General features: G+C 43.5%; 1 protein-coding gene across 1 annotated transcript in view; it reads left to right on the forward strand.

Annotated features, from left to right (window-relative positions):
* Positions 1 to 6,445: 6,445 nt before the first annotated feature.
* LOC141105655 (alpha-2-macroglobulin-like) overlaps positions 6,446 to 13,539 on the forward strand; it is a 145,259-nt gene continuing 138,165 nt past the window's right edge. Inside the window, exon 1 of the mRNA XM_073595632.1 lies at positions 6,446 to 6,602. Coding sequence (XP_073451733.1) covers positions 6,514 to 6,602 — 89 coding nt within the window. The 5' untranslated portion in view covers positions 6,446 to 6,513. The remainder of the gene's footprint in view (positions 6,603 to 13,539) is intronic.

Below are 13,539 nucleotides of genomic sequence, written 5' to 3' on the forward strand. Positions count from 1 at the left end.
GGTGTGTCACAATCATTAGTAGTGGCATTTTGGAGGCGTGGTGGTGGAACAACCTCCAACACTACTGCACCTTGTCCTACATCCTTCCCAGCTGCCAGCAGAGTCACCCAATGCGCGGTGAAACTTAGGTAACGTCCCTGTCCATGCCTGCTGGACCATGAGTCAGCGGTAATATGCACCTTACCGCTGACCGCTCTGTCCAGCGAGGCCAAGACATTGCCTTCCACATGCCGGTAGAGAGCCGGAATCGCCTTCCGTGAGAAAAAGTTGCGTTTGGGTACCTGCCACTGAGGAACCGCACATTCCACAAACTCACGGAAGGGGGCAGAGTCTACCAACTGAAAAGGCAGCAGTTGAAGTGCTAGCAATTTTGCCAAGCTAGCATTCAACCGCTGGGCATGTGGATGGCTGGGAGCGAACTTCTTTCGGCGGTGCAGTAGCTGGGGCAGGGAAATTTGCCTGGTACAATCTGACGTTGGTGTACCGAAAGCAGATTGCCCACAAGTACTTGGCTGTGACACACCTAATTTTACACCTTCATTCCTCTCTTTTCAGGTCTCAGAGAGGACTGAAGGTATAGTGGGGTTGGAGATCTCAGCTGATGAGGAGCAAGGAGAGGTCCTCTTTGTTCTTTGGTGTGGGTCTTTTAGATACGCTTGCCAACGAACTGCATGGCAGGTCAACATATGTCTGGTCAAGCATGTGGTGCCCAAGCGGGATGTTTTGGCCACGCGAGATACTGTTGAGACATATGTTGCAAATAGCAGCGGTGCGATCTGATGCACTCGTCTCAAAAAAGGCCCACACCAAAGAACTTTTAGAATAACGCGCAGAGACAGCACCTCCCTGCACATGCGGAGCTTTGGGGTGTGATGCAGTCAGTGTGCTGCCCTTAGGCTGGCCCCTGGAGGGCATCCTGCCTCGTTGGTGATGTGCCTCCTCCTCCTCCTCCTCTCTCCTATCAGGCACCCACGTTGAGTCAGTGACCTCATCATCCCCTCCCTCCTCATCACTGAAGCAAACCTGGCAGTATGCTGCAGGGGGAGCATGACTGCCAGATTGCTGTCCTTCCTGAGCACCTCCTCTGTCCGTGCTCACGTTACTGCCTTCATCTAGCTCAGTATCATCATCAGAGCCTTCTAAACGCTGGGCATCCTCCTGGAGCATGTACCCAACATTGTGGTCAAACAGTTCGAGAGGACTCCTCAGGAGGACATGGTGGGGCTAGAGAAGGAGTCACTGATGCCATTGGGCCTAGGGAAGAGGCCGCGTTGGCAGCTGCCTTGCCAGAAAAAGTACCCTGAGCATGGGTGAGAGAGGATGAGGTTGAGGATGCTTGGTCATCCACTCAACCACGTCTTCCGCATGTTGTGGCTCAACACGGCCAGCTGCCGAAAAAAAGGCCAAGCTTGTCCCATGGTCACGTGCTGATGAGGATGCACCGTCTCCACGACCAGCACTGTTGCCTCTAGACACAGAGACTGCTTTTATTGGCTTGTGACTGTCTGCCTCTCCTTGTTGGCCTTCCAGACATACTAATGGCCTGTAGCTGCACTAAGCTGTGATATATAGATAAATATATATATATATATATATATATATATATATATATATATATATATATATATATATATATATATATGTACTGATACTGCAGCTAGCAAAATCAACTGCCTGCCTGTAGTATGAGAACACCACCAACCTTCTACAGCTAGCTTTAGCTGAACACTGTGCAGAGTTCGCAAAAAACTAACTTGTAGCTTATTTAGCTGCCTGCGGTAGTAATAGGATCAGAAAAACACCACCAACGTTCGACAGGTAGCTTTAGGTGAACACTGTGCAGAGCTCGTAAAAAAACTAACTTGTAGCTTCTTTAGCTGCCTGCGGTAGTGATAGGATCAGGAAAACACCACCAACCTTCGACAGGTAGCTTTAGCTGAACACTGTGCAGAGCTCGCAAAAAACTAACTTGTAGCTTATTTATCTGCCTGCGGTAGTGATAGGATCAGGAAAACACCACCAACCTTCTACAGGTAGCTTTAGCTGAACACTGTGCAGAGCTCGCAAAAAACTAACTTGTAGCTTATTTATAGGATTGATAGGATCAGGAAAACACCACCAACCTTCTACAGGTAGCTTTAGCTGAACACTGTGCAGAGCTCGCACTACACTAACTTGTGGTTTTAGCTGAACACTGTGAGGAGGATGCACTACACTAACTTGTAGCTTTAGCTGAACACTGTGCAGAGGTTGCACTACACTAACTTATAGTTTTAGCTGAACACTGTTCAGAGGACGCACTACACTAACTTGTAGCTTTAGCTGAACACTGTGCAGAGGTCGCACTACACTAACTTGTAGTTTTAGCTGAACACTGTGAGGAGGACGCACTACACTAACTTGTAGCTTTAGCTGAACACTGTGCAGAGGTTGCACTACACTAACTTGTGGTTTTAGCTAAACACTGTTCAGAAGAAGCACTACACTAACTTGTAGCTTTAGCTGAACACTCTGCAGAGGTCACACTACACTAACTTGTAGTTTTAGCTGAACACTGTGAGGAGGACGCACTACACCAACTTGTAGCTTTAGCTGAACACTGTGCAGAGGTCACACTAAACTAACTTGTAGCTGTCACAACAGGGGACGGGAGGTGTGCGGGGGCCGCTGTCACAACAGGGGTGTGGGGGCCGCTGCATCTGTAACATCTTGCACCCTGAATATGGATGGAACGTTATGAAAAGGTGAAGTTCTCCTTTAGGAAGTTTGCAGAGGAAGGATCCTTCTTTGCAGGAGAGACGTAGATTGTCACTTCTGTATAACCAGTCCAAAGAGTCCCCCTTTAATCCCAAGCTTATGGCTTGCTGTAGCGTGTTTTGTTTAGCCGGCTACCAGCTTCAAGGTGAAAGTGATGGGTTGGCTCCATATCTGCCAATCATTCCACAGAGCCGGTGTCTGTCGAGAAGTGCCCGAGACGAATGGCGCATCCACCGTACGGAACACAACAGTTGATTTTACAATCAGCTGTTGTGACGGCTTCGAAGAATAGCATAAAAAGTTTTGTTTTGCAGCACTGGCCATCTTTAAAAATTCCGCCCCCAACTACCCATCATTTATAAATCTGCCCACAACATGTACAAATCCGCCCCTCACCGACATGAGCTCGCCAGCTGTCAGCTGTTGTGCGCAAGCGCTCTCTCGCTGTCAAAACACATGAAATTGACTCTCACAGTGACACTGACAGCAGTGTGCAGCAGCACAGATGATCATGCCACCTCACAGACTCAACATGCCCCCTCCTGAGTCACAGGGACAGCCTCTTTCCAAGCCAGGTCCCTTCAGTCCAATCCATTCCAAACAGCACTGACAGTCCCTCTCCTGGCTTGCCTTGTTCCCTTCCTGTAGACCCGCACACGAGGCTCCAGCCACTCCGCTCGGCTGCCTTGCACTGTGACATCACATGACACACTCAGGCACTGCTGCTGCGAGATCCGCCCCCACTGAGGCCACCTTAACACACTGTAGCAGGCACTCGGATGATTTCGGCCATCTCCAAGCATCACAGCCATATTTTTTACTGGCAACCTTTGCCTGTCACTGGCATTTACTGGCAGGAGAAAAGTGCATGTTTTTTACTGGCTGCCAGTAAAAATACTGACGGTTGGCAACACTGGCAGTGGGTGAGGTCAGATGTAGCTCCCCCCGTACACGTTACGTTCACAAGAAATTTGTCAGCAGGGTGGAGCTACAGAGTCACCCATCCTCTTTTAAACAGAACCACTGTCATGGCAACATATAACGTCGGAAGAAAGCGGCCCCGGGAAAGTAACAAGTCTACAAAACTGTCAGTGTCAAATATATATATACACACACATATTTAAAAAATTATACAGTATCCCAAAGAAACATCATCCGAGAATATAAATAGACTCAATGGATGTGTAATAGGGGATAATAATATTAAGTCCAATAGTGGCCCCTTAAGCTTTATCCAGAATTATCAAGCCATCAAGGATTCTGGGAAGGCCTACTCTTCTTGCTGTACTATACAGTGTGTCTGACTTTAAGGGCAGGGGTTGGGAATACCTAGCCTGCATATGCACAAGGCTCAAGAAATGGTGCTCCCTGTGAATTAGGTCACCAGACATTTCAGTAGGAGTAGGATGGCCTGGAGAGCGATTGCAATGCCTAGATAAAACACAGAAGCCAGGGCAGTTGGGCTGGATCTTCATTCTTAGTTTTTTCAGTGGTGGGTGCCACCCCATCTCTCCTGCCACCCCCTCTAGCACCAATAGATAGATTCATGCATCCCTTTTTCAGGCGCCTGAATTACAGCGGCGGGTTTTTTTTAAGCACCTGATTAGAGGCATAGGCTCTAATAGGCGTCAAAAAAGGTGACCTGCGAGTGCCATGCTGGGCGCTTGCAGGTCACTCAGCTGTGTTAGAAAAGCGAATGAATATCGCTTTCCCAACACCAAACCGCCTCTCCGCCAATCAGGTATTCGGATCTGTTACCCGTCACCTAATTGGCTGAAACGACAGGTGCTGTGATTGGACACCTATCAGGCGTCCAATCATAGCAGAAATCGGGAAGAGATTACGGGAGAAGACATCAAGGAGCTATCCCACCGAGACAGGGTAAGTACAGATGGCGGGCAGGGGGCACACTGGCAGCATTTGATATGGCACAGTGGCTGTTTTTGATGGGGCACAGTGGGAACATTTGATGGGGTACAGTGAGGCTGCAGTTTTTTTATTATTATTCTTTATTTAATTTTTTTAAAATAGAAAATATCTTTTTACAAAATCCACAACATCATTACATTTTCAAAATTGCAAGACATTTTCCACAGTTTCCATTCACCCCCCCCCCCCCTCACACCCTATCCTGGAACACAAATCTCAATCTAATTTATGTTGCTTTTCACTTATTTCACTCCTAACCTCCTACTATTGTTGGATTATTACCTCTACGTATCTCCATGTCTTTTTAAACCTTGTCCAACTATCCCATTTGTCCTTTTGCTCTTTCCTCTCCACTTCTTCCCTACTTATGTCAAAACTCTCAAAGTTATAAATGTCATTTATACCGATTATCCAGTCTCATATTTTTGGGCTTTCAGGTTCCTGCCATTTTTTTTTTCATAAAGCTTTTGGCTACATTAATCAAGGTGGGGATTACAGAAGCTCTATACCGCTTTACTGAACCCTCAACCCCATGGAACAAACATATCCAGGGGTCTTCTGGGATTACATTATAATTAATTTCCTTGATTAATTTTAAGATCTCTTTCCAGTATTGTTTAATAAATGGGACAATCCCACCATAAGTGGGCCATTGTTCCAACTGTCTTACATCCTCTCCAGCAATCCGGGGATTTCCCCGGTTGATATTTACTTAATTTTTCCAGAGTCGCATACCACCTTGCCAAACTGATTATGTGTTATAACAAATTATGTGTTAATTTCATAATTTTATCAATAGTGTATTTATTTTGTGATGTCCCTAATTCTTGTTCTCATTTTTTGATATATGGCGGGGCCTCCATATCCCCTCCGGCAGATAGTATTTTATATATCCAAACTAAGTTGTTTCTTGATTTCCCGCTCGTACATAACCGCTCTAGGGGCCTGAGATCCTCCCCATCTCTTATTGGGTGGGGAAGTTTCTCGACAAAGTGTCTTAACTGGAGGTACCGCCATCTATCTATCACCATTAATTTAGTGTCCGTTCTTAATTCCTGGTAAGTGCTTATTGTGCCATTCTTCAATATATCTTTCAATTGTGCAGTGTCCTTTTTTATCCAGTTCCCCCCAATTAAACTTTTCCCAGGTGCAAAATAATCATTCTCTTTTAAAAAAAAATCAAAGGTGAATTATGTGCCCATTTATCCCAGGATCCTAGGATATTTTAGCGCATGTTCCTGTCTCTAATGATTTTCTCCCATGTTTTCCTATTTAAGGTTCCCTGATCATACTGTCATATGTAAATGGTTCTGAGGAAGCAACTATGTGAAACACGTCAACCATCTTTACAGACAGAAATTTGAGCAATATATGTTTATGAACCGCAAGGGAATATTTATATGTTTTTATGGAAATATTTTATCTAATTTTGTATAAATAAAATTATTGTAAAATTATTATGCATATACTCCTCATTTGGTACCGTGATAGTCTGCTCTGTTGGTCTGGTTTTAGGCAGCTTTATACATTATGTAATTGGGTGAACCAAACAAAAAAATCAATCAGACAATACAATCTGAAGGGGATACACCTGGCACCTATTTAGGTCAGATTCCAGTAAATCAGTGTTTGTGATATTTTTCTGGGGAATGTGAAAATCACTTTTTCACTTCTGTTACACCCACATTAACCTTGAGCTGACCAGTAGTAACTCAGCAAATATTGACCTTGCAAGAGTAAACGAGCAAACTGTACTACAACCAGCAGCAGATATAGAAAGTGTGTGTCACTTATTGTGTATTAACGGACTGGCTAATCTCTCATGCAATGAAGAAGCTCCATTATAGGATGTCTCTCCACTATGTACCCATGTGTGTAATATTACTGCTTATTTCTGGATCGCTGGAAGCTAAACTGTGAGTGTTCAATCTTTGTACATCCAGTGTATTTATTATGTTCAGGGTAATTGTGCCTAGTGTTTTGTCTGTTTGTTTTTTTTGTTTTTATATTACATTCTTTATTTAAGGTATTCAACAAGACAATGTAGTATGACATGACAGTCTGTTCTCTATGATACTCTTCAAGAGTAATATATTAAAGCGGAGTTCCACCCAAAAATGGAACTTACGCTTTAAGTGATAGTGACCCCCTGACATGCCACGTCTGGCATGTCTTTTTTTTGGGGAGGGGGAGCGGATATCCTCTTTTTGGAGGCACCCATCTCCCATTTCCTCCTGGGGCTCTGCGGCACCGGAAGAAAGTTTACCTCTCCCCCCTCCCTCGGTGCAATCTTCTGGGACACGTCACAGGTCCCAGAAGATTGGTCAGCCATTCACAGCGCACAGCACGGCTCGTGCATGCGCATTGCGCGCCCGGCTGTGAAGCCACTGCCGGGCGCCCACAGTAAGAATGCGGGCACCGTGGAGAGGAGGGGGAGAGGAGTGGGGCTTCGTACGCCCGCATTGCTGGATCGTTGGACAGGTAAGTGCCTGATTATATAGGCCCCTTTCACACTGGGGCGGTTTGCAGGCGCTATTGCGCTAAAAAAAAATAGCGCCTGCAAACTGACCTGAAAGTGCCGCTGCTTTGTCTCCAATGAGGGCTTTCACATTGGAGCGGTGCGCTGACAGGACGGTAAAAAAAGTCCTGCTAGCAGCATCTTTGGAGCGATGAAGGAGCGCTTTGTGGTGGTTTTTAACCCTTTCTCGTCTGGTAGCGGGGGGTAAAACCGCCCCGCTAGTGGCTGAATACCAACGGGTTTTTTTAAGCACCTGATTAGAGTCATTGACTCTAATAGGCGTCAAAAAGGGTGACCCCCCTCTAGCACCAATAGATAGATTCATGCATCCTCTTTTCAGGCGCCTGAATTACAGCGGCAGGTTTTTTTTAAGCACCTGATTAGAGCCATAGGCTCTAATAGGTGTCAAAAAAGGTGACCTGCGAGCGCCATGCTGGGCGCTTGCAGGTCACTCAGCTGTGTTAGAAAAGCAAATGAATAATCGCTTTCCTAACACTAAACCGCCTCTCCGCCAATCAGGTACTCGGATCTGTTACCCGTCACCTGATTGGTTGAAACGCCAGGTGCTGTGATTGGACACCTATCAGGCATCCAATCATAGCAGAGAACGGGAAGAGATTACAGGAGAATACATCAAGGAGCTGTCCCACCGAGACAGGGTAAGTACAGACCGCAGGCAGGGGGCACACTGGCAGCATTTGATATGGCACAGTGGCTGTGTTTGATGGGGCACAGTGGGAACATTTGATGGGGCACAGTGAGGCTGCATTTGATGGAGCACAGTGAGGCTGCATTTGATGGGGCACAGTGAGGCTGCATTTGATGGGGCACAGTGAGGCTGCATTTGATGGGGCACAGTGAGGCTGCATTTGATGGGGCACAGTGAGGCTGCATCTGATAAAGGAAGGGAAGGTGGGCAGCATTGGCTGGATCAATGGCTCAGGGAGTCTAAAATCCAAAGGGGAGTAATCAAGTATTTTTTTAGGTTATCAAACTCTGATAAGATTTCCTGCATCAAGCCAAACCTCTTTTTCATCTCTATCTAAAAGATCAAGGAAAATATACATTCCTTTTAATACTACAGCCTTTGTTAATGATATGTAATAAGAAGCTTTAGATCCAGATATATAGAAATCTGTATTAACCATTTCAGCCCTGGAAGATTTGGCTGCTCAATGACCAGGCCATTTTTTGCGATAGGGCACTGCGTCGCTTTAACTGACAATTGCACGGTCGTGCGACGCTGTACCCAAACAAAACTGACATCCCATTTTTTCCACAAATAGAGCTTTCTTTTTCTGGTATTTGATCACCTCTGCGGTTTTTATTTTTTGCGTTATAAACAAAAGAAGCGTGACCAGGGGCGTAACTAGAAATCACAGGGCCCCATAGCAAAATGTTGTATGGGCCCCCCCCCCAAAAAAAAATAACTAATTCTATTGAACAACAGATTACCACGCTCATGTGGCACAGTACCCAGGCAACCGCTTATATTAATTTCGAACAACAAAACAAAAATTTAAATAACCATATAATAAATTGCAAAATTCAAAGCATTGTGTGTACTACTCTTACTCTTTTATACTTACGTTTTGTAAAGGGCAAACAACGCAAACTGCACCGGTTTGAGAGGAAAATTAACAGGATGACAACCTTGTAAGGGAAGGAAGAAATTAGGTCTTACGTTCTATGCACTTTAACTTGGCATAAAAGTCTTAATTTTTGAGTTCACACCTACTTGATTTAGACCTTGATGCTTAACGTACATATTTTCAACATGTCTTTTAAAAATAACCAAAGGAAAAGAAGCCATGGTTTCAACATCCAACAGCCAAAAACAAGCCAAATGTAGGGCAACAGAACATTAGAAAAAGTCAACCTGAAAAAGAGTGAATCTTGATCTAAAATATGAAGATATGATGATGATAAATTAACAATATCTTACTATATTTCTTTTATTTGATTCTATCCATTTCTCTCCAAAGCTGTTTTCCAGCCAAACAGGCAGTGCAGAAGCCAAAAAACTTGCCATCCTTTAATTTAATTGACTAGAAAGGTGTCATTTGTCATCAAAAAGGAAGATTTAGATGGGTAAATGGGCAAGGTCTACACACACTTTACAAAAGAGTGTATGCAGAAAACTAATTTTGACTGGATTAAAAAAAAATATTTGATTCACATAGGATGAAATTTTGCCTGATTTGCAATGCTCAAAGTGGGCACGTGGGGCAGCTGTGGACAGGTATGAAAAAGGAAAGTATCGGTTAACAAGCCAATTCAAGAACTGAGGCTAGTTAAACGAGTAAAGTGGAACTCTAGTCCACACAACAAAGTACAAAGCTGACATACATATAAGCATTCAGACAAAATATTTGCCAAATACTTATAATTCAGTTCAGCCAGTTTTCAGTTTTACACATCAAAGCGATCTTAGAAAGCCAGTCAGGTTTGCACCATTGTACCTTTACTGCACACTCAAACATAAGCTGCCAATTCTACCATGTATTTATTCAAATATTTGCCTAAAGTTCCACTTTATTATTTGCCACACTAGAACCAAAGGGTTCTATTTATAACATATTTCCCATGCTCCTCAGCTTCATCTAATAGTCAAAATACAATATTATATTCCATAAGTTTGACCTGAAAAACCAAAAAACAAAGAACATATCTTTTTGTGCCAAGTGGCAAAAAAGAAATGTTTTGACATTTTCAGAGGGTGAATGGCTCTGTGAATAGGTTATAAATAGACCCCATGGCTGGCAACAAAACCAAACATGAACTTTGAAAGCTCTTCCAACTTGTATACTCACAAAACACCACATCTTAGAAAACACGTCTGCGTGCCTTCAATTCTGCAAAAGTGTCCACAATGTGGTTTAGGTCCAGCTGTTTTGCTCTAGCATTTTCAATGCTTAGGATAGCAAGCCCAGAAAGCCTTTGCTCAGACATAGTGCTTCTGAGATAATTCTTTATTAGTTTTAGTTTTGAGAAGGATCTTTCTGCTGAGGCCACAGTCACAGGTACTGTTAGGAATAAAAGCAACGCTGTGCACACATCTGGCAGATTTGATGAAAGAGCACTATTCTCAACTAAGAGCAAATGTGCAAGATCCTTCACAGAGGATATCTCTGCCACAGCATCTTGGAGGACCAAATTAAGATTGTGTGCTGCACAATGAACATAAAGTGCATGTTCCTCTCTCTGCAAAATTCGAGTCTGCACACCAGAATAGATTCCACTCATTGTGGCAGCACCATCATAGCCCTTACCACGGCACTTATCCAGAGAAATTTGCTTTGACAAAATATCTATAACTTCATTTTGAATTTTTGGACTGAGGTATTTGACTTTTCCCTGTGGTAACTGTAGCAATTGCTTTAATATGGGATCATACTCAGCTAGCAGTTCAATTATTGCCAGGAATTTTCCACTGTTGACTTCTCCTATTTTTTCTCTGTGGCCACGGAAGGCCATGTTATTCATAGCCATAGTCAAGGTGACATTCACTATTCTATTTAAAACACCTCTCCAAAAGTTTTTTTCTTTTCTTAATTGTTTTTCGCTTTCCTCATCAATTGTTCCCTTTATACACCACTGATCATAGATTATGCAAGAATCTATATGAGTTTGAGATGTTTCATGAACCTGTATTTTTGTTGACAAGCCTTTCCATTTTTGTATCCCCTTTGCCCATGCTGGTTCAGAGCCTAGTTTTTTACGGTCACCAAATAACCAGCATGGTTCACAGTATGCAACATTTAATTTGGGGGAATAACAGAGCCAGGTAATGGGGAGTTTAAGTCCTGTTTTTGTTGTTTTTTCATAATATTTTATTGAAAAACACCTCTGTTCCTCATCATTGTCTCTCTTAAAGGGCCCTGTAGGTCTGTAAGGACCATTTGTGATGATAAATCTCTTCACATGTGCATCTCTAATTGTAATGGGAAAGTTTGCCCTGTCTGTGACGTATTTTGTAGATGCAATGTCAGTTAACATAGCTATGTCACTACTAGGCAAGTGAACATCGGCTGCTGCAAATGGCTCAGTTTCAGGATTATCTTTTTCAATATTCCCCATAGTAACACCACCTAACTCCTGGCTTGTACTTGGTTCGTTCAGGGGAAACTGGCTAAGTAGCAATTGCTCCTGTACTGGCATGTCAGTAATTGTGGGGTCAAGGCTTTCTGGGCTTGCCTCAGCAACTTTTTCTGCATCATGGTCTGCTGTAGAGTTCTGACCAACATTGGGCACATTAAAAAAATGTGTGATTTTTGGAAGTTTCTCCGTTTTGTAGGTGTCTTCCCTTTTCTTTTTACGCTTGTGAGCGCCACTTTGATGATGGTAACTGGACATTATGGTTGAAACTGGAAAATACAGTACAAGGAAAGACCCTTACTCCTCAATTACATAGTTAACAACAAAACAAAAACACTGCCAATAAAATTCATTCATCAGTGACCGTCCGTGACCAGTAACATCATTCATCAGAGACCGTGACTAGTAAATTCATTCATCAGTGACTGTGACTAGTAGCAGTACATTAATACTCAAAGACAAAACAGTCAGCGCAAAAACCATCAGATAAGAAAAGCTGCTGAACACTAAAGGCAAATATATAAGTCCTTTCATATAATACAGTAACAAATATAGTGCAGCGCTGAAATTACTAATCAATTATCATAAAAGTCCATAAATTAATAAAAAAACAGAGAGTATAAACCAGTGGTTCTCAACTCCAGTCCTCAGGACCCACCAACAGGCCAGGTTTGCAAGATAACTGAAATACATCACAGGTGATATCACTTGATGCTCAGTGATTGCAGTATTCTAGTCTGCAACTCCCCAAGGTAATACTTAAAATCTGGCCTGTTGGTGGGTCCCGGGGACTGGAGTTGAGAACCACTGGTATAAACGGTGATGCAGGGTGCTTTCATGAAAATCCAAAGTGCTCTTAAATACGTGCTCCCCTCTCTTGCCAGTCAAACCACTCACCTTTTTGCTGTGACCCCTGAACTAGCAGGAAGGTCTCATAAGCATTCACCACTTAATAGTGGTCGGGGTAATATCTTGACTGGAAAGCCGGAAACCTCTTCCTTAATATGACTTAAAAGATTTCATCCAAATTCGCATGAAATAAATAAAGAAATAATATAGTGCTCTCTGTATAACTTAAAACAATTCCTTTTATTATAAGACAGGTACTCACATCTGTAGCTCTATACCCAGTGCTAGGAAATAAGGCGCATGTAGTTTACAAGTGACAGTGAATGATAAGGCAGCTGCAGCGACGTAGTTTTATCCCGTTTAGACGTCGCTGCAGCTGCCTTATCATTCACTGTCACTTGTAAACTACATGCGCCTTATTTCCTAGCACTGGGTATAGTGCTACAGATGTGAGTACCTGTCTTATAATAAAAGGAATTGTTTTAAGTTATACAGAGAGCACTATAGTACATTAATACAGCAGTTACTATGACCAGTATAGCCTGCAGGACATTATTACATCAGTTACTATGACCAGTGCAAGACATTTACCCCCCTCCCCCTGCCATGCTGCATATTAGAAAAATCACAGTTCATAATCATCACCATCAGTGACCATGATCAGCAGTGGCAGTACAGTAATTCATTAGAGACCGAGACCAGTACATTCATTCATCAGTGACCGTTAGGGCTGGGGAAAAAATCGATTTAAATCTTGAATTGAGTTGAGAGGTCAAATCGATTCAAAATTTAAGCAAATCGATTTTTTTTAGATTTTTATTTTTTTCACAGCACCGGGCCTGAGTAGCTGCGGGCAGGAGTTTTTAGGCGAGGCCACGGCTTCGGCCTAGTCCGCGAGGCCGGACGCCGCGGACTAGGCCGAAGCAGCGGCCTCGCCTAAAAACTCCTGCCCGCAGCTCCTCAGGACCGGTGCGGTGTCCAAAAAAATAAATTTGAATCGTGAATCGAGTTTTATTTTTTTAAATCGCAGTTTTTTGTTGTTTTTTTTTTAGAAAATTGCCCAGCCCTAGTGACAGTGACCAGTAAATGCATTCATCAGTGACCGTGAGGGGACCAGTACAATCATTTCTCAGGGACCGTGAGGGGACCAGTACAATCATTTCTCAGGGACCATGAGGTGACCAGTGCAATCATTTCTCAGGGACCATGAGGTGACCAGTGCAATCATTTCTCAGGGACCGTGAGGTGACCGGTGCAATCATTTCTCAGGGACCATGAGGTGAACAGTGCAATCATTTCTCAGGGACCGTGAGGTGACCAGTGCAATCATTTCTCAGGGACCGTGAGGTGACCAGTGCAATCATTTCTCAGGGACCGTGAGGTGACCA

Source organism: Aquarana catesbeiana, linkage group LG08 (genome assembly GCF_042186555.1).
Source record: "Aquarana catesbeiana isolate 2022-GZ linkage group LG08, ASM4218655v1, whole genome shotgun sequence".
Classification (NCBI taxonomy): domain Eukaryota; kingdom Metazoa; phylum Chordata; class Amphibia; order Anura; family Ranidae; genus Aquarana; species Aquarana catesbeiana.